This window comes from Mytilus trossulus, chromosome 7 (genome assembly GCF_036588685.1).
Source record: "Mytilus trossulus isolate FHL-02 chromosome 7, PNRI_Mtr1.1.1.hap1, whole genome shotgun sequence".
In the NCBI taxonomy this organism is placed as follows: domain Eukaryota; kingdom Metazoa; phylum Mollusca; class Bivalvia; order Mytilida; family Mytilidae; genus Mytilus; species Mytilus trossulus.
Window position 1 is genome coordinate 44,149,468 of NC_086379.1, and position 26,759 is coordinate 44,176,226.

The following is a 26,759-nucleotide window of genomic DNA, read 5'->3' on the forward strand; positions in this document are numbered from 1 at the left end:
GTGCTTCACGGATGAGGACTGAGTAATTTCCGTAGATGACATAATAAACAAGCTTCTCTCCGATACTTTCCCCTTTCCAAGCAAGAACGAAACAAAAAATAGGTCAGTGCATTGTAAAAATAATATATATAATACATGATAATTGTTATGCATGTAACAAAAACAGTTAATAATGTATTGCTTAATCCGATCTCAATCAGTTGATGTATCACCAACTCGCCCAACTTTTGTTTACCAACTCGCCCCTTTATGAAAATATAACAGGAGAGCATGATTATAGATGCAAAATCATCTTTGTTCTCTGGTTCTGATCTATAAATTTGTATGTAGGGCTCAAATCTATGGTGGGTCCAGATATATGAGGGTCTTAAAGGAATTCTTTAGTCTTTAGTCTTTAGTAAGTGTCCCAAATGACACTGTAAACACTTGTGTAAGTTTTCTCTTTTGTAGTTTCTTCACATATATGTAATGTTCACTCATGTACTTAATTGAAATGGTGGCTGCTGCTTAAATTTTTACTTAATTTTGATTTAGATTTATAGTGTTTTTTGCTGTATAGTGTTTTTGAATCTACCAGACTCCGTTAAAAAAATTTCCAGATGGCACAATATCTCATTTCGATTGTCTCTATTAATGTCTTCTTCATCAATTCCTAGTATGGTGTCTAAATCCATGCGTATATTTCCTGTTATAAAGTAAATAGATGTTCTCATTCTCTCTCTAGCCTCCTCATAGTTAGAACAAAGTAAAAGGTAGTGTTCTACAGTTTCTGGCTCTCCACAGGAACAGTTTTTGTCTGATGATGGTATGATTTTGGATTTATAATCATTTAGATCACAATAACCTGTTCTCAAACTGGTAATAATTGAAAAGGACCATTTGGATGGTAAATCTTTTTGTATTTTTTGACAAACTTTTTGATGATAGTTATAATAATTTCTGCCACGTTGACTTGATTCCCACTGGTTCTGCCATTTTCTTGAAACACTTTCTCTTGCTGCATGTTTCATATCCTGCCTGGTTACTTCTGATGGTTCTTCTATTTTTTCAGCTTCTTTAGCTCCTTTTTTGGCCAGTGAATCAGCAATGTCATTTCCTTGGATATCAGCATGACCAGGTGTCCATTCAAAATTTAATGGAATTCCATTCATCTTTAATACTTTCATGTTTTTCTTAATTTCTCTTATGACTTTGATGTAATTTTCTGATTTCCAGTTTAAAGTTAAAATTCCAATTGAGGTCTGACTATCTGAAAAAAGTGTAATTGAGTCTGTGTTTTGTCTGTTTTCTGATATTAAAAAGTGGTCCACAACAAGTTTAATGGCGATCAGTTCTCCGAGTAGTATTGATCCTTTCTTGGATACAGCTTTACTAATTTCAATTTGTGGTTGATTATTTGATGGGAAAATGACAGCACCTGCTCCTACAGGGCCAGGACTACCAAGACAGGACCCATCAGTAAATGCTATACATGAATTTGCTGGAAGATGACTTAGTTTTTCCGGGTCTGTTTGTGCCAATCACGTTCAGGCCCCTGCAATTTCGTTCGCCCCCTTTCACATGTTCACTTAGTCCAAATATTATCGTACATCACCAACTTCAGAGCAGGACCGTCACATGATTTTTTGCCCATACAATACACTCATGGGACCATTATTTGTTAATTTTTCTTGGAAAATTTTGTTCATGTGTTTGATCTGTTCCAAAACTTGATTTAAATATTTACAAATAGGAAATGTACAATGATAGTGTTATGGTACAAAGAAGCCAGCAAGGGTTAGTAGGAATTACCAACAAGCTGATTTGGCCTTTCAATTGTTTCGTTTCCCTGTCATTGGCAAGTTCTAAGTGAATGTTGACTAATTTGCGTCACTTTATTGTAGTTAATCTCTGCATGGTGAGTTTGTATGGGCTGTATTATTATATGTAACTATTATGAACTGTTTTATGCATTCAGTGTTTGTGTTTTTGGACAATAAAGTGAAGTTACAAGCTATTACATACATTAAATTGGGAAGTATCCATGCAGCAGCAGTATTAAGAAGAAGATATGTTTCAGAAAAGGAAACATTTGCCTTGTAAACTGTCGGTTCCAAGTCTGAATAAAGGAGTAGGGAAGTCATTTTGTTCATCTAATTGGCGTAATATTATGTTTTATTTTTTTGCGCAAATGATACATTGGGGTAAAATGTTGTGGCGCAAAAGGAAGCATTTTTGGCGCAAACAGATCTTTCCCTATTTATTATGTTTATGAATTTAAGGTCCAATGATTTTGATATTTAGTACACATTGTTCCCTATGATATGATCTTTCTAATTTTTGTATCTAAATTAGAGTTTTTATCCAAATTTCATGGTCCATTGAACAAAAAAATGATAGCAATGGTGGGGAATCCTTGTACTATATGGTACTAGGGACACATTCTTGTTTTTACAATGTTTATTAAGCTCTTAATGTCAGAGAATGTACTTCACAATCCTATTGATCATGTTAATTTCTCATCTTTTATTTACAATTCTTTTACTTTTTTCAGAGATGTTGTTTAAGAAAAATAACTTTGACAGAAGTTAAAAAAAGATGTATTAGAATAATATAATTGGTCATGTTGGTAGACAACACAAGCAAAAATAAAATGATATGACGGGAAAATCATTGCAATGAATACTGATATTAATAACAAGACAGGACCAGATGTTGATACCCATATTAAAGTTGAAACAAAACTTGCACCACAAGATGAAGCTGTAAAGGCACAATCAGGGCATGGTGAAGACCGTGCAGCAACAGGATCAACACACACATTTAAGACAGAATATGGAAAGATGGAGGTATTGTTTGAGTACTCTGATGGAACTTTAGTGGGCAATAAAGATGCACATCAGCATGAAAGCTCTACAGAGAAAGATTCTCTTCAGGAATCGAACTCAACAGCAACTCCTGTAGTAGCAAAATATGAACAAGGTCAACTGATTCAGTCTGTAGCAAAACCAATACAAAGAGTTGCCAGTTCAGGAACCTGTGAACAAGGGCAATTGATTCAATCTATACCAAAACCAATACAAAGAGTTGCCAGTTCAGGTACCTGTGAACAAGGTCAATTGATTCATTCTGTACCAAAACCAATACAAAGAGTTGCCAGTTCATGTATAGAAGTAATTCCAGTTCCTTCAGTCAACTTCAATAAGAGGCCCCAGGAAACAATCTTATCCAAACTGATTGATGTTCCTTTAGTACAAATACTGAGTTCAAGCATGAACTGTGATCCTTCAACCAAACCACATAATATTGTAGAAAAGGTTTCACATTTTCCTGAGAATGAGAAACACATCTCCACACCAGGATTTACTGGAGTATCATTGTCTGGCCAAAGAACAACACTGGTTCCCTATGCCAAATTTCCAAATACTTTACCTTTTAGTATGCCTTCTTCAACTGCAACAACAAAACAGCTATTATTAGCTAAGATTAATGCTAGAAAATCAACTGCAAGATCTACACTTGATCCACCCACAACACAACATAATGCAGCTTCAGTGTCTAAGGATGTAACATTGTCAAAGATCTTACCAAGCTTTGTCTCACCCTCCGCTACATCTCAGAATGTCTCATCCTCCGCATCATCTCAGAATGTCTCACCCACCGCTACATCTCAGAATGTCTCATCCGCCACTATACCTCAGAATTTATTTAATAAATTAGTTCAAGGCAATATAACACAGGACCTTTCTTCCAAATTGTTACCGTTAAAAGGGAAACCTACTGGTACTAAATATATAATAGTCAAACGTAAAAAAACTCATAGTACCACAGAAAGTAGCAATGTGATTGAAAATCAGGATACTGGTTGTAAGTTGACACTGGAGCCTCAGAGTGCAGGCCATGTGGTGGATCAACCAAGTAAACGTATAAAAGAATCATTCATAACATTATCTCAGAATGTCTCACCCGCCACTACATCTCAGAATGTCTCATCCTCCGCATCATCTCAGAATGTCTCACCCGCCACTTTATCTCAGAATTTATCTAACAAATTAGTTCAAGGTAATATAACACAGAACCTTTCTTCCAAAGTGTTACCGTTAACTGGGAAACCTACCGGTACTAAATATATAACAGTCAAACGTACAAAACCTCATAGTACTACAGAAAGTAGCAATGTGATTGAAAATCAGGATACTGGTTGTAAGTTGCCACTGAAGCCTCAGAGTGCAGGCCATGTGGTGGTTCAACCAAGTAAACGTTTCAAAAAAATATTCGTAACATTGGAATCCTCTAGAAAAAAAGATGCTCCTTTAACAGCTGATCAATATGTAAACGAAGATCAACCCATAAAAATAAAAAATGTAAATGCAACTGAATGTGGTCAGTTTGAAACTGTCATCACTCCTGCATGTATACCTGAAACTGAAGTTTGTAGGCACAGTAGTTTATGTTCTCAGACAGTTTTTACTGAGTGCGGGAAAACTACTTTAAACATTGAGGATCCCATGGATATTGAATGTGACAAATCAAATAATAAACATGATAAAGCTATGGTTGAATCAGAAGTTTGTCTTCCTGGAAGTAAAAATGTAAATATGTTTAACATCAAAAGAGTTGAACATTGTGTACCATTACAAAACATTTTGAGTAGAAAAAAGAATGCATTGCCAGCAAGCATAACAAGACAAGGTCAACTATCAGTACAAACACAGCCTCAAAGTCAGATATTAGTGCAAATTCAACCTGAAGGTCAACCTTTTGTGCAAACACCCCCTGAAGGTCAACTTTCAGTGCAAACACAGCCTCAACACTGCCTATCATTGCAAAATCAACCTGAGGGTCAACTATCAGTGCAAGCACAATCTGTAAGTCAACAATCAGAGCAAACAGGGTCTCGGTCTCAGGGTCAGCCATCAGTACGAAAACGTTCTAAGGGCAAGCCATCAATGCAAACACAGCCTCAGAGTCAGCTGTTGGTGCCAAATCCTCTTCAAGCTAAAGTATCTGTGAAGATAAATGGTAGAGTTAAACTATTTGATCAACAACAAATTCAAGCTAAACTATTGAAAGAACCAGAGTTTCGTACTCATTTATTGAGACAACCTGTATTTCAGTTTGTACAAACTGAGCCTCAAGGTCAGCCATTGGTCATGAACAAAGAACAAAAGTCACAAGGTAAGTAAGGTAGAAAATTGCAAACCATAGATATTTTTTGGTAAAGTAAAAACAAGTATACATGTGTATTGAAAAGATTCCGGTTTGAACTGTTTTACACTACTCATTTAGGGGTCTTTAAATGCTTTCTGTTCAGTGTAAGTCAAGGCTCTGTGTTAGAGATTTCTTATTTCTTATAATGATATTGTGCAATTACAAGAAATTTCAATTGGAGTTATCTTTCTTTGTCCAGAACAGTAGTTGAATCAACTTAAACAATACCAACTGATAATTACCATTCAGTGATATATAACAAGCACTTTTTTTTACATTTTAATATGTTATGATGTAATTATTGTTGCAAACTCCATTAGAAATTTGAATTGAGATCGGTTTTGGAATAAAGGAAAGGGGGATGTGAAAAAAAAGGGGGGGGGGGTTCAATTTTTCTCATTTGAAATTTATAAATAAAAAGAAAATTTCTTCAAACATTTTTTTTAGAGAATTGATATTCATCAGCATAGTGAATTGCTCAAAGGCAAAACAAAAATTTTAAGTTCATTAGACCACATTCATTCTGTGTCAGAAACCTATGCTGTGTCAACTATTTAATCACAATCCAAATTTAGAGCTGAATCCAGCTTGAATGTTGTGTCCATACTTGCCCCAACCATTCAGGGTTCAACCTCTGCGGTCGTATAAAGCTGCGCCCTGCGGAGCATCTGGTTATACCTAATATTTCAGGTAATTTGTCCTTATTTCTTTCAGATTAGTTTGAAAATAAAGTTGATGAGTTGAAACGAAAATACAATTAAATGAATTGATTGTATGTATGATGGTTATTTACATCTTCAAAGAAGACTGTGATATTGTTCAAAATAGATACTTCTGTCAATGTTCTGAGCACATCAATGAAGGGTTTAGCAGTTCACAGGAGTGGATCCAGCCACTTAAAAAAGGGGGGGGGGTTCCCAACCCAGGACAAAGAGGGGGGGGGGTCCAACTTTATGTCCCCATTCAAATGCACTGATCGTCCAAAGAAAGGGGTTCCAACCCCCTGAACCCTCCCCCTGGATCCGCCACTGGTTCAGTTGCTTGAATTGTATGTAAGCATAATTATGAGGTTTGACTTGGGAATTGGGCAAATTACAAAGTAGTATTTGTACATGCAGAAAAACAACTAGAAGTGTATAAAAGTTTATTGATTTTGAAAGTGAAAAAAAAATAATACGACTACTAGACAATGATAGAAAACAAAATATGAAAAATTCACTAAATGCATCTATTACTGTTATTTATGTTTAGTTACATGAATAACAACATGAACAGTAAGCCTATGACTATGTTAGTTGGCACACACAAGTTTGAAGACTTATTTTCAATGATTTGCTTTTAGCAGTTTTAGATATTGAATTATCTCCCTTGTAAATATTTCATGAAATATGGTAAACTTAAGATATGAGTTAATCAGCATTACAGATAAACATAATAAAGACAAGTCAAATTGAATAAACGTAAAAATTAAAAACTTAAAATGCTGCATTTGGATTATTTTACAATGATTCTGACCTCTTACAGGAACATTACCTGTACAATTGGAGATTCTGTAAAAAAAAAATGCATCTTAGTAAAGGAAGTAAATTGTTAATTTGTTAATTTGCATTGTAATGAAAGGCTTAAAAGAGCAAAATGGTAGCTGTTTAATTTCTATCATGTTGAATTTTGATTTTGTTTATTTGTTTGCAATTGTGAATATATTGTAAAAGAAATCATTTGCACAGTTTATGAACTTGACAGCATCATTTGTGCGAACTTCATAGAATATCCATATCCTCCCCAACTGTACCAGTAGATACCGTCATAGAACTGTCCACTTGGTTGGTAGGGTCCGCCATAATAATACTTTCCATTCAAAAATGCGTAGGTACAGTAATTGAACCACCATCCTCCCTGATAGCCTGCGGCACATCTGTGGGTGTCTAATTTGTCTGGTGTGGCGAACACCATGTTGTTATTTTGTGACATTGAGTCTCCTGTATCCCCGCTGTAGCCACCGATGGATAGCCTGAAGTGTGTAGAATCCATCAGTTTGAAGTAGTTGTAGCGAGCATTTTTGTTTATTCCTGCCCAATCTTGTAAGTTTACTGTAAGAATGCTGTTACCTGAAATTAATCAAACAGAATATCTATATATATACGATAAATTCAGGAATTATTTCGAGGCTTTTATTATTCTTGCAAAAAAATGCAACATAGTTAACGTGTACATGAACACTCAATATTTTAAACTCGCATTTTGAAATATTTTGTATGAATTAAACTGTTTTTTTCCAATTTATTCATTATTTTTCTTTCCATCAAATTGGGGATCAGAATAATTTTTTTGGAAAAAAACTTAACCCCACCCTCTCCCTAAACACACTCAAATTTAGTCATGGTCTTACCTTGATGATTTGTCAAGTAATATATTGAGTTAAGACCAGCCCAATAATCTGCCTGAGAAGAACCAAAACCAGCTACGTAATCATGCCACAATCTGTTGAAGTTTTCTCTACCATCAATCCTGCGTTGAATCACATTGAAGGAGTTGTTTGGTGTATGCTCACAGATTATCTGAAATAAAACAAAACTTCAATGTGAATAAAACTAAATTTTTAGAGTCAAACAGAATAAGGTTGAAAACAACATTATTGTTATCTAGTTTTTATATCTCTATTACAAAAAAAGAGTTGGCTTTGCCTTTATGTTTTTCTCTGATTCTTTCAAAGATATACAAATGTAACATTTATAGTAAAATTTAAAGACTAGTAACTATTTTATCACTTAATCACGGTAACAACACCAATGAGGGGAGGGTGGTAGTATTTTTTTTTTAATCAAAACAATTTGATGTGGCATTTCTATTTTTAATTAACAGCTGTTGTTCACTGAGTTGTGCAACTGATTTAAAAGCTTATTTCAGCAACTTTTCTGTAGTTTAACATCTTCTGATGAAATAAATTAGAAGATGAACACTGGCAAGAAAATTGGTCAAGTCATGTAGAGTTTTAGATGATTCTGCCAAATTTCAAGATGGTATGATATGCCCTTAAGAAATGATTATACCTTGAAGTAGGTCTTTGTTGTATTCATCCATAATTTGTATACACCACTCTTTTGGTAACCTCCAAGTTTTCTGGCTGCTCCACAATCTAAATGAAAAGATGTGGTAAATATTGAAAGCAGTTTTTAAGTTTACCAATATTTTATTTAAGCTATAAATTAGTGTACAAGTTATAATTTTTTTGTAATCTTCTCTTTGTAGCCATTTGAAAAAAGTGTACCGTAACATTCATTGAAGCATCACTTATTTTGTTTTATAATTTGAAGTTCTTCCTCTTTTTCTGGGAAGGGGGTCACATAAGAAAGCATCCTCAACCTTTATACATGTTACATATTATGATAAATTACAACTTACATTTCAATATTAAGAATGAACACAAATGCAGCCACTTTCATGGAAGATGGAAACAGCTAAAATTTAACTAAATTGCTAAAATTGTGAAGATTTCAGTAATTTAGTATGACTTAATGATGCTAGTACCCAATATATATGCATTGTATTGTCAAAACAACACATATTTATGTAGCAGATTGAGAAACACTTCATTTTTCAATGAATTCGAATAACTAAAAGTTTATATATATATACATTTTAACAATTTTGTAAAACTGCTATATTTTTGGACAAACAAGGAGTCTTACTGGACATACTCCTTTGAATGTCTCTTCAACCATGCATTGCTTGAATTTCATTGAATTTTTTATAAATCTTTAAAACATAATATCAATTTACACCTTATAAGATTTATAAATCAGAATGATAATTTTGGTTTTCCCTTGCAAAACATGAACTTCGTAATTGTTTTCATCTGAAAGACTGTATAAATTTATTACAAAGGCCTAGGGAGCATATTTAAAACTAAAAATATTTCCACACAAGTACCTTAATATGAAGTTATATTTTAGATGAAATTAAATATTACCTTGGTATTGTTTAATATCATTTTCATTAACTGCCTCTTCATCCAGACCACTAACAAATGATAAACAAACAAATACAACTGCCAGTATCAATGTCTTCTTCATACCTATACTCATTTTAATTCTAATTAAGCTACCTGTTTAAATATAAAATATAAAGTCATATTTTAATAAACATAAAAAAAAAATTACTTTTATTATACTTTTCCATAGTACAAATACAATTAATTAAGTCAATTTTAAAAGAAAAATGTAAAAGATTAAATATAAATATCATATGCATTTTAATATTCTCACTTGTTATTTTTCAAAGGGCTGAGATTTTCCTCACAATCTCTTGTGTGGATTGAGACAGTGTGCACTCATGACCTTTTCTCATCATAATATATAGTTTTAAGATTTTAATCCATTATGATTTTAAACTGGTGAGAAAAAGAATTAAATACCAACACATCATATCAGATAATGATGAGTGATGCTAAGTAAATGTCTGATGGGTATAATATTAAACCAGGCTGAGAATATGTTTTTTATAAAGCTTGATAAATGTACTTGACAGATCTGAAATGCTGAGTCAGATTATTTTAACTTGCTAAGTCACAAGGTAACAATCCCCAGGGAATAATGTATGCATGCTAAATGTGCATATTCTGGTCCATGCTACATGTGCATCATCCATGCGGTATGCATATGTATGACATATATGTTACATGCTTTATGCACATTGTCAGGTGCATATTTAAGTACCTTAAGTCATTAGTGCTAGTCTATACCAAAGGTGTAACATTTTATTTATAAATTCTTAAATCAGATAAATTTTATTGAAATGAAAGTACACACAAATGAACTAACACTGAAAAAATGTATTTTTAAACTGAATTTAAGATACTCCGAATATTAAGTAAAAATTATATTATTCATTGTAAAACTTTAATAATTATATTATTCATTGTAAATTGATTTTAGTTACTCTTATGATATGCATAAAATTAATGAAATAATGTTAAATACATACTCACAATGGCTTTACGTGTAAATTATATCAAAGATTCAAATAACTGTGAAAATATTATTGCATGCTTACAATTATATTACCGGTAACAGGATAGTCTCTCTCCAATCCAGGAAGTGAAAATGATTGAAGGAAATTGTGAAATAAGTGAATATACAAAGTGACACTCAAAGTCACATGTCCCAAGTCAAGTTATATGCATTTTTTAATGTCCGTTCTTATAGATACACTCTATTGATTAGAATCTGTTCAAATGTACAGGTGAAGATCTAGAGTTATCTTAGTTAAGGTGAATGACCTAGTTATCATGATAAGGTCATATTAAGTTGGATATTTTTATTTTTATTTAACAAATTTGTATTAAGACTAAGTTTTCAACCTGATTTTCAAAGGAAAATGGGTTATTAATTTGGACATGTACAGAGGGCCTTGTGCTTATTAGAAAATTACAAATTTATGTAAAGTGCTATATAAATTTTATGTCCATTCATTAACATGCAACACATTTTAATATGTTGTTTCCTGATGCTAAATGAGGGTTTATATGCAAGTTTAATTTCTTTTTGGTTTGATAGTGTTTTGTTGTTTTTTGAGTGAGTTTGGGGGGGGGGGGGGGGGGGGGGTAGGGGCAGGGCTCTATATTATATTATATTATATTAATTTGAAGAACAGTATTTTGGGCCATAAAAAAGAACATGTTTCTTTTCTTTAACCCTACCTACCCAGAAAATAGTTGCCTCCTCAAAATCTTTTTTCAGTTTTGATGTGAAAATATATTATTTTATTCAGAAAGGCATAAAGACTAAAATAGATTGGAAAAATCTATTTTTCTGCACCAAAAAAGAAAAGAAATTGCCTACCTACCTTAACCTACCTACCTTAACCTACCTACCCACTGTCTCTACCTTTGGGAAAACCAAAATATATTTAATTTGGCCTTGTTAATTAAAAAAAAAATGCAAGAAGACAGGTCACTGTGCAAGCATGCAACCATATTTGATCCTTGTCTAGACTAAAATTTCTTTTAAATAATTGATAGATAGATGTGATATCCCGAATCTTCACAAAAATTTCAAGGTTAAAAAAAATAGAAAAATATTGTATTTGTCAAGGAGTGCATAAATTTTATCAAATTTTAAAGACTGAAATTAATATTTTAAAAAGAATTATAAGGAAATATTTAAAATAAAAATGAGCTTTATACTGTGAGCCCTTTAAGCTCTTTTTTTAAATATATTTTTCTTCGAAGATATGCTGTGTCATTTGAAGTTGTACTTTGGTATAGTTATATGATGACTAACAGGTTGAGGTTAGATTCCATTCATGTACAGTGGGAGATACCCTCCAAAGAAAGGGGGGTGCTCGTTCATATACATGCATACCTTTATATCAGTTCAAGTTTCTTTCTTTAAAAAGATGTAAGCATATTTTTCCTAATTCAATGCTATTGGTAGAAGCAAATAACAGATATAATAGGATATATATGACATTTACTTTGTCTTTAGATTCACACTTGATCTCATTTATAGTTTATTCAAAATTTTAAAACCATATTCAAACAATGAAGCAATTAGAATATATTTTACAAATATTAGGCATTAAGAGTGAGGAAGAATAAATTGTTTTATAGCTCAAATATGTTTGAAGAGTCAATTGAGGAATCCAGGATTGAGAGTCACTTGGAGATAGACAAAAATGAAAATAAAAAAATAAAACAATTAAAGATATTAAATATCAATATCCTGTTTAGAAAGTATTGCAATTGATTGCTTATTTAATTGTTGTAATTTTCAAACCTCACTTAGGGATATTATCTTTTTTGGACTGTGTCCATTGGTTGTACCTTTCATTTGTCTGTCCCACTTCAGGTTAAAGAAGTTTCTGATGAAGATCATAACGTCCAATCAACTTGAAACTTAGTACACATGTTCCCAATGATATGTTCTTTGTAATTTTAATGCCAAATTAAAGTTTTGACCCCAATTTCATGGTCAACTAAACATAGAAAGTGATAGCCAAATGAGACATATGTGTACTTGGGACACATTCTGGTTTAAGGCCCCATTTATGGGCATTATGTTTTTTGGTCTGTGCGTCTATTCTTTCATCCCTTTGTTCTCCGTCTGTCTCGCATCAGGTTAAATTTTTTGGTTGAGGTAGTTTTTGATGAATTTGAAGTCCAATCAACTTGAAACTTAGTATGCATGTTCCTTATGATATAATCTTTCTAATTATAATGCCAAATTAGAAACCTGACCCCAATTTCATGGTCCACAGATCATAGAAAATGATAGTGCAATTGGGGCATCCGTGTACTATGGACACATTCTTGTTTGTTATGTTTTTCTATACAAATATACCAGATTGATCCTGTACAGATTGTTATCATGACATTTGTGATCAGATGTACTCTTGTCTATTATGGAACAATGTGTTTTGACAAAAAAAAAACAGTCTCTCACAGAAATTTTGTCATTTTAACCTGAAATTTTAACTGCATATTTGAACTTATATTCATCTATTTTAGTGAAAAAGACCAAGAAACAAGAATGTAGACCAAAGGAAGTTGGCAGATTATCTTCAGAGGCAAAAGGTAGAGATCAAATGGAAGTCACATTGGACAGACCATGGGATTTAGGAACGGAAAATGATGATATAGATCAAGATGTTGCTGAATCATCTAATTTACAAACAGAAACGCAGACAGCACAGATATCAAATAATCTTAAAAACAAGAAGGGTAATTATACATATAAACAGGCTATTATTTCAACTTGGAATTATTTATGTCCAAAGTCAGGAGCCTGTATTTGAGGGATTGTTTCGTCCATTATTTTTCACTTATTAAATCAGGCTGTAAGTTTTATTGTATTAAACTGATTTAAATAGCTGACTATAGTAAGGGTTTTACTTATTCTATGAATTCTTTTTGTTCAATTTCGAAACACAAAATCATGGACTTTGCAAGTGGCATCATTGTATGATTTTTCCTTACAGTATCTTTAGTATAATTCTAAGATCAGTGAATAAAGCAAAATTTGTTACTTTGAAAGCTTTAAGCTGAGACTTTTATTTTACACAATATACATGTATTATATTATTTTTTTCTTCAGTTACCATAATTTATAAAAAAAAATCTTTAAATACTGACATGCAGACTACTGACCAAAAGAGATCTAGAAAACGAAAATGTTTGGAAATTGTGGAAAAACCCAAAACAGAGGTTAGTTCTCTATTATACATGCTACTTTTCTATTTCAGAAATGTAGAAAGAAAAGCAAAATAACGGTAAAAAATCTTGCCAAATGATGTTAATTGTATTTTTTGGTGCATGACAATACAATTTCAATAAAAAAAATTAACTCATTTTGCCTTTAAAAAATTTCCAAAAACAATGGTAACAAATTATAATTTGAAACGTCTGAGAATCACAGATATTTTGGAGAATCTAGATAAAATTTAAACCAATTGACGCTAATGGTTCAGCGAGCAAGCAAGCTAACCAAAGATATTACTGTTACCTACACACTCAACGCAATTGGCTGTAACATGTTCAGTTCCAGTCCACTTTACCTGGAAACATTATACAAGAAAGATTTATATCATGATGAATTATTACAATTATTAAAATTTGCATGATTATAATCAATTGATAAACAACATTTGGAAAAGGTTTCTTTACCAGCCATATCATAAATAAAAGAATTTGATCATCTAGTAATCTCATTTATTTTTTATTTACCAGACCAATTCTTCGTTGCCTAAAATCAACAAAACTGGTGCAGATGTTCATATTGGTAAAAGGGTTATTGTTGAACCTGTTACAAGCAATAAAGAAGATATTTCAGGTAATTATGTAGAAGATGACTGTGGATTCATTATTATTTGATGGATACCAATTTTTGTGGATTTCGTAGGTACAAGGAAACCAAGAATTGCAAATTTGATGTATGATTAAATGCAGACTATTCGGAAACCACGATATCAAATAACCACAAAAAATGCAAGTTTTCCTTAATCCAAGAAAAGTTGGTACCAACAAAAAATAAACGAATCCACTGTTTGTTGAAGGGTGACATAAACTGCAAATATTTGTTAAACCTGTTAGGAGTTATGGTCCTTGAATAACATTTGTATCTATTTTTATCACCAATAAAAGATTGACAACAAAATCAAAATGATAGGATCCAATTATTGCCCATGAATTGATATTTTTCTACTTCTTTATAGACTTTCCTTCTATTAAAAAAAAAACCCAGCAAAGATAGATACAAATTTAAGCATAATAGAATATCAGCAAAGTGAACTTTAAAAGAAATGTAAAATTACTGAAATTATCAGTAATCCATATTTAATGTACATGCCACAGCTGAGGGGAGGAGGGTTATCAGTTATATATCTTTGGTGTTTCAAAGCACCATTATTTTTTTAATTGATGTTTTTATAGAATATTTTGGAAACTAAAGATTACATGGTTACTGAAGCTTGTACACGGAGAGAAAAAGGGTGAAAATTTAATTGATTAACTCCAGTGATGGTTATTTATTCATACGCAATGAAACATTACTATGAATTCATAATTATTTGTTAAAAATCAATCTTCTTGGATTTCCTGGGTACAAGTGAATCACAAAATTAAATGCTTAAAGATTGTCATGTTTTACAAATGCTCATACACAGAATTTGGAAAAACCATGAAATCAAATAAACAAGAACATGTTAGTTTTCCTTAATCCACGAAAATTAGAACCCATGAAAATAAATTAATCCACAACATGTGAAATTTGTTCAAAAGTACTGGACAGGATTAAATTTTACTCATGTCATGTATTTCTTTTATTGAAACAAAAGATAAATTCTGCACAGTTTTTATGAAAAGTGCAAATTTAACAAAGACTAATAGGGGGAAATCAATGGTGTTGTTACACTTATAGTTTTGTTATTTTCAGCCAATGATGTGTTCAAAAAGAAAAAGATGGATGCAATGACAGCAGGTTTGTAACTTATCTTTATATCGTCTTTATAAACAAATGTGTGGGACAAGGCATAGGCCCTTTCTTCAAATTTATACTTCATTAACTTTAGAATTAGGACATTTTGATTATGAAGAAGTACATAAATAACTATCTTGCTGAATTATTCCCCACATTTAAGGTGGTACCTAACACTACAGGGAGACAACTCTTTAAAATCAGTTAAACGTTTTAATAACGTTGTGTCGTTAAGGGAATATTAAGCTTTTCAATGATCAAAATTAGTGTTTGTCAAAATGCTATATAACCAGTGTAAATTTTCTAATAAAACGGTTGGTTCAATTTCTTTGAATATTTTACACTTTTGTGAAATGGTCAAAGTAATTGATCTGTCAAAAGTTTATGAAAATTAAACTAGCCAAATTAATTTTAGGGAATGTGTTGGGTACCACCTTAATATGTGACTATTATATGGAATATGAATAAGAGGAGAATATATTAAAAATAATTGCAAATAAGGATTATTTTAATGATTCTCTTGCAAAAACCATCATTCTATTTTTAACTTCTCTACATAATACTAGTTTCATGTACATCACCCAATGATAATGTATGCCTTTGAAAAAACATTTTAAAACAATACTGTTAAAGTATAAAGAATACACAAACAATAATGTAAGTGCAAATTTACATGACAACACCGCTGCTTTGTTTATTTTAAAAATATGTTACACATGAGCTTTAAAAAAAAAACACTTTTGTATATATATTATACACAACTTTTTGGTATTATGTTGTGTGAAGTATATTAAATGCAATTATCGCTATTTTGTGCATTTTTCCTTTGATCTTTTAGTGATAATTTTCATATCATGCTTCTCGCTTGAGATGGAAAAATTATCGCTAGAAACTAAGGAGGCCATGTGGCGTTGCTAACAAAATTGACATTGAAATTGACAACGTTGTCATAGGTAAAATAGCGATAAACAGATTATCATTGGTCATCTAAACTCGATTGCTTTTCTCACTTTCGCTGTACCAGCTCAAGCGAGAAAATCAATCTCGTTTAGATAATCAATGATAATCTATAATTATATAGATGTACTTCACAAAACATAATAATTAAAAGAAAAACAACCTTCTAGTCCTATCAATCTTATCAGCTGTTGTGTTTAATGACCGACACCACTGTTTTGGGCAGGAAACTGACCACAAGATAGGTATGACACCTATACATCATGAAAAGACATGAGAAAATAATTTCACTCTTATTCACTACATTCAACTGTATGAGATTGTATTTATGATGATGGTGAAATGTTACCGATTGGTTTTGTTTTACTTTTGAAATTACAAATATGAAAAAGTTATAGAAATAAATCAAAATGAGCTTTTAACAACCCTAACTTATCTTTTCCCATAGATTGATTTTTATGAATACAGTGAAACCTGTCCAAACCGAACACCCGCGGGACTTTGCGTTTTGTTCGGTTTTCACAGGTGTTCGGATTGTAGAGGTTAACGGAAGTCGACTCCAAAATAATTTTACTGGCATTTACTGATAAGGGATAATAGGTAATAGAACAGACGACAGTTTATTTTTGTGCTGATTTCGATGTAAATGTAAAAATAAAATAAGATGAAGATAAACGTTATGCTACATTTTTGTTTATAAATCAAACGCCACTCTGTCAATCACGCTAGTCGTTGGGGGATGTCCGACGTGGAGAGATTTTGCTTTTCATAATTATTTTCTCATCCGTTAATTCACTGACCAATTCAGATTAACAGTCACTGTCAAATGACGATTCCGTTGTTGAATCGGGAACGTCATTGTACAAACGAGTTCTCGGACTAAACTGGTCACCCGCTGATTGATACTTCGGCACACGATAACAGTGAAACTACCGCAGGGGTCCAGTTTATTCTCGGACTTTATTGTTGCTAAATAGCTAACGGAAGTCTTCGGGTGCATTCGAATCAAATATATAGGGCCTCTAAAGGGAATCCAGCAATCGAAATCCATTGAATTTGTTGTGTTGCACGACTTTTTAATCCAGTGAAAGGCTTAAAAACTATTATTTAATTCAACAGTTTAGCTACAGAATAGCAGTTATGATTTTGTGGCCGTAATTATTTGAGTCTGAGGGAAAGCTCCTTTCTTGTCATTATCTGCGATGGGGGTAGCTGACCAGTTTAATGTTTCCTGACTAAAAATCTCATTATACATGGACACAGACATGCTAATTAGTTTGTAATAACAACTCACAAGTTTATTAAACCTCAAATATCCTCGGGGATACTCTGCCATCCTGTGTTTGTTTAATTAAATCATGCAAATCATTAATAATATTTTATTGTTTTGATTGCTATTGATCAATTTTGACAGGTAATTTTTAGATACAAATTAACTGACGAGCCTTCAAAAAGCGTTCGGTATTCGGTGTTGACAGGGTTCGGTTTTTTCAGGTTAAATTAACGTTAAATGATAGGGAAATTTTGTGTGACTTTGAAAATTGTTCGGTTTAACCTGAAATTCGGTTTTATCAGGGTTCGGTTTACCCAGGTTTCACTGTATTTAAATGAAAGCAAATACTTAAAATCATCAAAGTTGTGAATTCTAAAACTAATTTTTTTTTCATTAATTTCTATATATAATTCAGGAGAAAAGAGATACCAGGGGAAATTTGATGATCCAGATACAAATATAAAAGGTAATTACAATGCATATGTAAAGTCCTATTTTAGTTATACCCTTTTTTTGGGGGGTGAACAGTACCTTCTAGACCACTTTCAAGTTTTCCTTCTCCGGAAAAAACTCAATTATGCGCACCTTTTTGACATCATTTACCAGATAGAGGGGTTCGGCTGTATCCCTACACTGTTAATATCATCAAGCGTCATGGTGATCATACTTGTGCAGGATAAACTAGAAATAATGTTTCTTCTGTAGGTACTTAATCACAATTCCCCAATGTCAGCAGTACTGATTGTTAATTATGAGAATTCAATTTGCTGAATAATTCGTGCATTACAGCATCATACTTTTATCGCTTAACATTGGAATGGAAGTGAAGATGCCCCTAAACACACTAATGATGTTCATTAAAACCAAAGTTTTTGTCAGAATTGCATTAAACTCAAAAGTTGTCTTTTGTATTCAGCTATCTTTTGGTCAAATTAAAATTGTAATTCCTATTTTGATTTGAGGAAATCTATTATCATATGGACACTTGATGGTCAGAGTCATTGACAAAAATGTTGCACAATTGTAGTTTACATTGATGGGATAATCGAAATTTAAAATTTTGACCAAATTGAAAGTATTGCATTAGAAGAAGAATAATAGCATTTTAATAGTTGCCATAATCAATTTTTGATTTTATGGTAATGATTAATGTTTTACCGAGTTAGTTTCCATTTAGCCCTCTGGACTGTGAAGTCCCCATAAGAAGCAGAAAGCAAGACATAGGTGTTGTTTTTTTGTCTGCATCAGCAATTTTTAAGTTTTCTACTTAAGGTGGTATGTTGAACAGGGAGATAACTCTGTAAAAATCAGTTGAACTTTTTAATCAAATCTATTGTTACGAAAATATTAAGCATCTCAAAAATACATGTATTACACAGTATTAGAGACCATGAAATGAATCAAAACCAATGATGCTTTGGCCAAAATATTTGAAATTCTTATACCTAATTTTAGTATAATATCAGTTCTTAAGACTTCATATATTTAGTGGAAGTTAAGTTGGTACCAAAAACCTTAACTAAAATTAATTTGGCTCGTTTAATTTTTATAAAAATTTTGAAAAGTATTTGCTTTGGTTATTCGACAAAAATATAAAAATTTAAAAAAACTTGAACCAAACAACTAGCCAGAAAAATTTCATTGGATATATATGTGTTTGAAATGTTCAGCTGATTTTACAGAGTTATCTCCCTTTAGTGTTATGTACCATCTTAATCTGCTATAAAAAAAAGTAAATGAGATAACCATCAATCCGTCAATCAGTATATGCACAGCAAAAAACACACAATGCAAAGGAACAGTGCTTTATTGCTGCTCTTCATCCCTAAGTCACAATGCAGCCTTCAACATGGAGAAACTCACACCTCACTGCAAATCCCAAGATGACCTGTAGCACTGTTTGACAGTTAATTTCTTAGCAAATATATTTTTGGATGGATTTTTGTAAGTTGTATTACCATCAAATCAAGCCGTTTTGATGAAAATTGAAAGTAGTACAGATTAAAAACCAGTTTCTATGCAGAGGTGTAAAATAAAAACTATATGTAAAACATCTTTTAGTAGTTATTAAAGGAATCAGATGAAAGGTGAATAATTGGTGATCCTTGTAGAACAAATATTGATGTATTTATTATTGTTTGTTGAATACTGTTGAATAGTTTATTTTCTTGGGTACCAATTTTCTTGGATTGCAGAAAATTTGCCTTTCTAGTGGATAGCGAAAAATTTGCTGCCTTTTTGTGGATGTGTGATTTTGTGCTTTTGCCAAAGTCTGTATACGACCTGATAGAAAATTTGTACTTCTTTGAATATTTAAATTCATGGTTTACCTGTACCCATGAAAACAACGAAATTGATATCCAACAAATAATAATGAATCCACAGTACCAATTTTCCTGTTTGACTGACAGCAAGAAAAAATTAAATATATAACATAAATCTTCTAGTGTGGTGAATATGTTGAATTGTGTTTGCAAACTTTTCAATATCATTTTAAAATTAACTTTGTTTCCTAGAAGTTGGACAGAAAGTATAATCAAACCTTTTTTTTAAAACAGGAAGCGTGAGCAACCCAAACAACTACAGAGGTGCAGCAGTCCCTAGTTGTCTAAGTAAGTTGTTTGTAAAGATCTTATCCAAAAGATTATATTTATTTATAACTGAGAACAACATACTATGTAAAAATCAATAAGCTTTAGAAAACTGAGTTCCTATCTTTTCAATTAATCTATGAATGACTCTCTGCCAGGGATACCTTAGTTATATGAGAAATGTGATCCTGTAGGAATACAACCTTAAATTGTTAAATGTATGCAATTTACATAATTTTAATGTCTCAAACCAAAGAAGGGCTACAAAACTATTGAATTGTAAAAATAATCACTGAACATACACAAAACTCAAATAATAGTGCTTAGTTAATCAGGTGAATTATTTAAAGTCTGGTCAAAATCTTATCAAAATTGTTCAGGAGTATAAATACCTAGGTATTGTAATGAGATCATCAGGTTCTTTCAGTACTGCAGTTGAAGATCTCTGTAAGAAGAAAGCTCTTAAAGTAATTTTAATGATTAAAGAAATTTCAGTGTACACATAATAATACACCTTTGCTCTTTAAACTTTTTGACTCCAGTGTTAAACCTGTACTTCTATATGAAAGGGAATTGTGGGTCCATACATTCTTAACCTGGACAAAAAATCAACATCAGGTTTATATGACAATTTAGAAAGGTCTTTGTCTCAGAAAGCCTTTGCATGTATGATTTCTTGTGTTTTTTGCTTCAGATCTAGTTATGCGTTGTTTGTTTGTTTTTTCAATTCAGGTTTAATCCGCAGTCAAATGGTGCCAATGTTAACTACTGGGAAGATACTATGCAAATTTTGTGGTGAAGAATTTTGGTTGGCCAGAAATTTACAGAAGCACCTAACTTTTTCACATCTTGAAAAGGGAGGTCAGATGTATATTAGGAAAGAAGAAAATCTTGTCCATCATTTTGAGCGTAGGATTGAAGAGATGAATACGTTAACAAAAGAAATGGCTCTCGAACATCAGGACAAAAAAAAGATTATCCCTAAAATGCATACATGCGTTGAAAACGAAACAAATTCATTGGATAATAATGTTATGAAAGATATTGATGTTATCCTGACGAAGATTAATTGCAGTAATGACCAACTGCTAAATACGGTTTATACTACTGATATTTGGTATTGTCGAACATGCAACCAGAGTTTTACAGGAAATAACTTGACAACTCAACTGCAAAAACATCCATGTAGTCATCAATTCTCAGTGCTATATATCTATCCACAAGTGAGCATAAGTCTACCATCCACGTCAGATGACAAACCATCCACTCCTTATCTAGACCTGGATAGTTTTTTATTGGAAAATGGATTGGTTTATGTTGAAAGTACTAGTTCTAGTGGAACTAAAACTCAAAATAACAGTCAAATTGAGACTCAAAATAACAGTCAAATTGAGACTCAAAATAACAGTCGAATTGAAACTCAAAGTAACAGTCAAGTTGAGACTCAAAGTAACAGTCTAATTGAGACTCAAATTAACAGTGGAATTGAAACTCAAAGTAATATTACTAGAAAACCACCAATTGTCACCAAAGAACTGATAGGTGCCAGTAAAAATGTTATTAAAAAAATGGATGTAGTTGACAGTAGTGTAAATTTAGTGAACAATAGTAACAAAGAATCATGTGTGTCAGATATTAGTGATGATATTACAGCAGTCGTGGAGAAGTTTAGAGAAGCTTTTAACTTAAAGTTTGAACAAGATATTATCAAGATGAGGTGTCCTAAATGTCTTGTGGAGGTTTATCTAGATGATTTTGATGAACATACTAACTGTGAAAACATACAGTTGAAAAATCAAGTACTAAGATTTTGTTCTGTATGCAAAATTGGTTTTCTTTCAGAGTCTCTATTAAATGCTCACATCTTTTTTGAGCACAAGGACAAATCTCAAGATGTAAATTTTGGACAAGACATTCAATCTGATGTACCGATGAATACAAGAAGTCTGGGTCATAAGGAATTAAACACACTGTCCAAACAATCTGTGACTCATGTAGATACCAAATTCCAATTAGACGATATGTTAAAAACAATACTGAAATCAAATACTAATTATACCTTTGATGAAATATTTTGTATTTTTGAACAGGGTCATGTACAAAATATGCTTAATCAGAAAGAAGATCAGAAAAAAGATGCAAATGTGAAAAACGAAGGGAAAGTTGATGAAGGAAAAGTAAATAGTGAAAGTATCTCTATGGGTTGTAAAATTTGTAAAACTTTCACGTCATGTGAAAAGTTATCTTCCCATTTTTACCTTGTCCATTGTACTAATAACAAATGTTGTAGATTCTGTGAAGAAATGTATGTAGGAAATGTTCATGTCTGCTGCAATGAAAAAGAACCAAAATATATCACAAGGATAAATAAAATGAAGGCAATCAGAAGACAGACCAAAAAGACGCATTTAATCAAAATACAGGGTACATCGTCGAAGGAGAAAAAAGTTAGACAGTTATTGGGGCAGTTATTTTGTCAATGTAAAATCTGTAAAGTGGGATTCCTTTCTCTGCCCAAATTGAATGTACACATTTTAAATGAGCACACTGATAAACATGTGTGTATTTTATGTAAGACAATCTTTGCATCTGAAAACTGTGCTGAAAATCACTTATGTACGGAAATTACGGAACAATTGAAAAAGAAGAATAATGTGACTGGTTTGTATGAAATATGTTACGATAGACAAAAAGATGAAGTACAAAATCCAAAAGACATGCAAAATCAGAGCACAACTAATTATTTGAAGTGTCCTGAATGTGAAGAAGATCTTGGTGTTGATGACTTTAATGAGAACACTAAACTACAAAATCAAGTGATATATACATGCAGAAATTGTAAACTCAACTTTAAATCAATTTTTTGTACTATATGCAAATGTCCATTCGATTCTTTGGAAATGTTGTACTCACATTTTTACAGTCAACATCAGACAGACACAAAATGTTGTCTCTTTTGTCGACTAGCATATATAGGAGACAATCATTATTGTGGGAAAAGAGAAAAAAATGCTGAAAACGCGGAAAATATACCTAAAAGAGGATCAAATTACAAAATGCATTTTAAAAAAAGGTTCAAGAAACAGAAATGTTTAAAGTGTGAATATATAATTAACTTTTGTACAGAAAACACTGATGTCTTGTCTTGTAATCAGTTAGGTTGTATTGCTTGCCACAAAGTTGGAGAATGTCATGGTGACACTTGCCACATCTGTGGGCAAGTTTTTCATTCTTTCGCACATAGATCATATCACGAATACACAGAACATCAGGAAGGAGTTATAGAACTATGGACGAATAGAAAGAAAGAGTTTAGAAGAGATTATCTAAATGATTATAATATAAAGAGGTATAAAAAAAAAAGAAAAGATCGACATAAGTGCGCAATTTGCGAAAAGAGGTTCACTTACTTTGTGAAAAAGAAACAGCATGAATTCGAAGTACATGGTATTCAGGGTACCAAATATCATTGCGATGTTTGTGATATGAAAGATGGAAGTTATGAAAGGATGAAAAAACATATGGAAGAACATTATAAAGGGGAAGGTACACCAAATACAGACGAAATTTTCGCCAAAAAAGGAGAAAAAAAAGAAGTTGTCTGTTATATATGTGGTAAATCATTACTTAAAAGGAATCTAAATGCCCATTTAAGGAAATATCATGAAGCTGCCAATAGTGGTAGCACTTCAACCACAATGACAGGAAAGATAGTTTGTTATAAATGTGGTCAAATTGTCAAGAAAAAGAATTTCAACGCCCATTTTCGTGAACGGCATATGGAGAAAGAAGAAATGTGTGAGATTTGTGGCAAAATGTTTTATCATCGAGGCAAACTAAATGAACACAGAAAATTAAAACATTCCGAAAATAAAGAAAAAAAGGTTAAAAAGAAAGGACCCCCACAACAATGCAATATTTGTGGAAAAATTTTAGCCAACAAAAAGTCTTTGTACATTCATGAGAAATTGAAACACTCGCACAAGAAATTCCAGTGTCAAATTTGCGGCAAGAAATATTTTTACAGTTTCTTACTGAAAGACCATATGAAACAAATACATGAGAAATTTAATCCAATTGTTTGTCAATACTGCAATTACAGATGCTATATGAAATCATCGCTTGTAAAACATATGCAGCACAATCATTAATTCATTGAGAAAAAAAATAATATTATTGATTTTTGTGCTTTTGATAGGATGTCAATTTGTTTATGTCTTGCTGCTTTGAAGTAGTGGAGGGCAGGACTTTGATGTGCTGTTTCTGTAGTAGCCATCAACAATGTGTTAAAGTTTGCGATTTGGTTCGTTTAAGGGGAGCAACTATTGGTAATTAAAATTTATATTTGGTGGTATGTTGTACATCTTAAAATTTTTGGCATAGTTTATTTTAATGTATTGCCATTTTAATTTCGACATAAGCATTACACTATCAAAATTTCATAAAGGTGAGACAAATCTGTGTGTCAACAGTATTTTGAAGGTGGTACCTCACACTACAGGGAGATAACTCTGTAAAAATTAGCTAAACATTTTAATCAAGCTTTACAATGATCAAATTAGTGTTTGTCAAACTGCTTTATAACCAATGAAATTTATCTAATAAAGTGGTTGGTTTAAAAAAATTTGAAATTTTATATTTTTGTCAAAGGGACAAAGTAAACATTTTGGCCAAATTAATAATAGTCAAGGTGTTGGGTACCACCTTAAGGTATATACTTGATGGTATCACTAAAATGTGTATAAGATTTTCTTAATATTGTTTAAAAAAATATTTATTATATACATTGAAAACTGTATAAGAAATTAAAAGTTTTTGTAATCATTTTCTAGAAATGAGACATTTAATTTTAAGTGTTCAATATTTCATTGAGATTAAATACAAATGAATTATATTTTAAAAGCAGATGAATTACGCACCTTAAGAAAATTAAGTCAAAGTTATTCTGATTTATTTGCAGTGATGTACAGTTTAATAATCTCCCCTCAATGAAATATTTCTTTATGTAAATTATCTCCCCTCAATGAAATACTACTTTATGTAAATTATCTCCCCTCAATGAAATATTACTTTTCAGTAATGTACATTACCCTTATTTTCACTTTCAAAGGTTTTTTGATGTGATGGGAAATATTTAATTTTGATTCAAATGTTAATTATGTTTCCAAGATGTAAGGTGTTAAAAGTGATTATCAGTAATTAAATCAAGTTTGATAACCATGTTTCTGACTTTGGTTTTGAAAATTGATACAAATGGATTGAAGAAAGTAATGTGTCATAATATGTTCACATAAATGATCACTTATATAATTTGATGTTTAGATGTGCATTTATTTGTTGGTCATATACAAATTTGATGAAAGGATAGTGAAAATATGTAGAATAAAGAGAATTATTATACCTTAGTATTCTTTGTATACTTTTAGCAATATTTTTTTCATTCATGCTCACTTTTTATGTATCATTCCAATACACCAAGTATAGTTGACGTACTGCTCATAGCATCTGAGACACAGACGCAAACTTAACATTGATCAATTAGCCATGAAAGTGAGGTCAAGGTCATGGAGATACTTGCCAGGCAGACATGTACACCTTAAAATCATTCCACAAACAACAAATAGTTGACCTACTGTTCATAGTATCTGAAAAACAAACCTTATCACATAACTTGATCCTTGATCACAGATCAATGTATAAAATGTATTTCCTAATCCCCAAATGGTAGTGCACTTGCTAAAATGTCTCGTATTTTACTGAGCACTGATTTCATGTTAAAAGTTTGCAAGATAAATGTTTTTCTACAAATTTTACAAATACAATGATTTTAAATATCCATGGCAATGAAATCAAAGTCAGATAATCCTTTCAGACAGACATGTACAACTTACAATTATGATTCAATATACCAAACATCCTTGATATATCCCTTAATGGTTATTGAAAAACAGACCACAACACAAAAAACTTAACATTGGCCGATGAACTATGAACATGAGGTTATGATTCTGATGAACCTTGCCAGTTAGACATTGACACTTTACAATAATTATCTACACTTATAATATGGTTGATCTGCTTATAGTTTTTGAAAATCAGACCAAAAACACAGAAAATTAACATTGACCAATGAACCATGAAAATGAGGTCAAGGTAAAAGAGGGACGAAAGAAACCAGATGGACAGTCAAACTCGTAGATTGAAAACAAACTGGCAACGCCATTGCTAAAAATAAAAAGACAAACACAAATAATAGTAAAATGTACAGAAGACACAACAAAGAAAACTAAAGACTAATCAACACGAACCCCACCAAAAACTTGGTGTGATCTCAGGTGCTCTGGAAGGCAAAGCAGATCCTGCTCCAGATATGGCACCCCTTGAAGATGAAACCAGCCAGACATACATGTGCACATTACAATCTGTGAAGCATTTTATTCATCTTTGCTCTGATGGATTAAGATTTTGAAATTTTAGCTAAAATCTGCTTTGTTTCCCTTTTTTCTACTTTTAGCCATGGTTGTTATGTTTGTGATTTTTTTGTATGTTGATTGTCCAGAATAAAAAAACACACTTATACTGGAAAAAATAAGGATCAATCACACAAAGTTTAGTTAAAATTTGTTCTGGGTAGTTTCAGAGATCTTTGACAATTGTAATGTTTAATAATGCTAAGTGATAGCTATAAATCAAATGGAATGGTGAAAATAACAAACACATTTAAACACATACATTATGTATCTACGTGCCTGTTGAAAGTCAGGATCCTGTAATTTA

The 26,759-nt window shown here is 31.9% G+C and overlaps 3 protein-coding genes across 3 annotated transcripts; 1 reads left to right on the forward strand and 2 right to left on the reverse strand.

Annotated features, from left to right (window-relative positions):
- The first annotated feature begins 36 nt into the window (after positions 1 to 36).
- On the forward strand, positions 37 to 24,852 carry LOC134725132 (uncharacterized). Its single transcript, XM_063588685.1, has 9 exons — positions 37 to 102; positions 2,534 to 5,157; positions 12,698 to 12,910; positions 13,284 to 13,393; positions 13,916 to 14,018; positions 15,120 to 15,164; positions 17,807 to 17,857; positions 19,950 to 20,003; positions 20,715 to 24,852. Exons 2-9 carry the CDS (start codon positions 2,658 to 2,660, stop codon positions 24,131 to 24,133), a joined length of 6,495 nt encoding a protein of 2,164 aa, XP_063444755.1. The 5' UTR covers positions 37 to 102; positions 2,534 to 2,657; the 3' UTR covers positions 24,134 to 24,852.
- LOC134726431 (uncharacterized) lies at positions 537 to 1,151 on the reverse strand. Its single transcript, XM_063590834.1, has one exon. The coding sequence runs from the start codon at positions 1,149 to 1,151 to the stop codon at positions 537 to 539; it is 615 nt and encodes a 204-aa protein (XP_063446904.1).
- Positions 6,318 to 10,344, reverse strand: LOC134725130 (angiopoietin-related protein 6-like). The gene is made up of 5 exons (XM_063588684.1): positions 10,243 to 10,344; positions 9,161 to 9,295; positions 8,241 to 8,326; positions 7,580 to 7,748; positions 6,318 to 7,298 (listed from the first exon to the last, which is right to left on the reverse strand). Exons 2-5 carry the CDS (start codon positions 9,273 to 9,275, stop codon positions 6,919 to 6,921), a joined length of 750 nt encoding a protein of 249 aa, XP_063444754.1. The 5' UTR covers positions 9,276 to 9,295; positions 10,243 to 10,344; the 3' UTR covers positions 6,318 to 6,918.
- Positions 24,853 to 26,759: the final 1,907 nt, after the last annotated feature.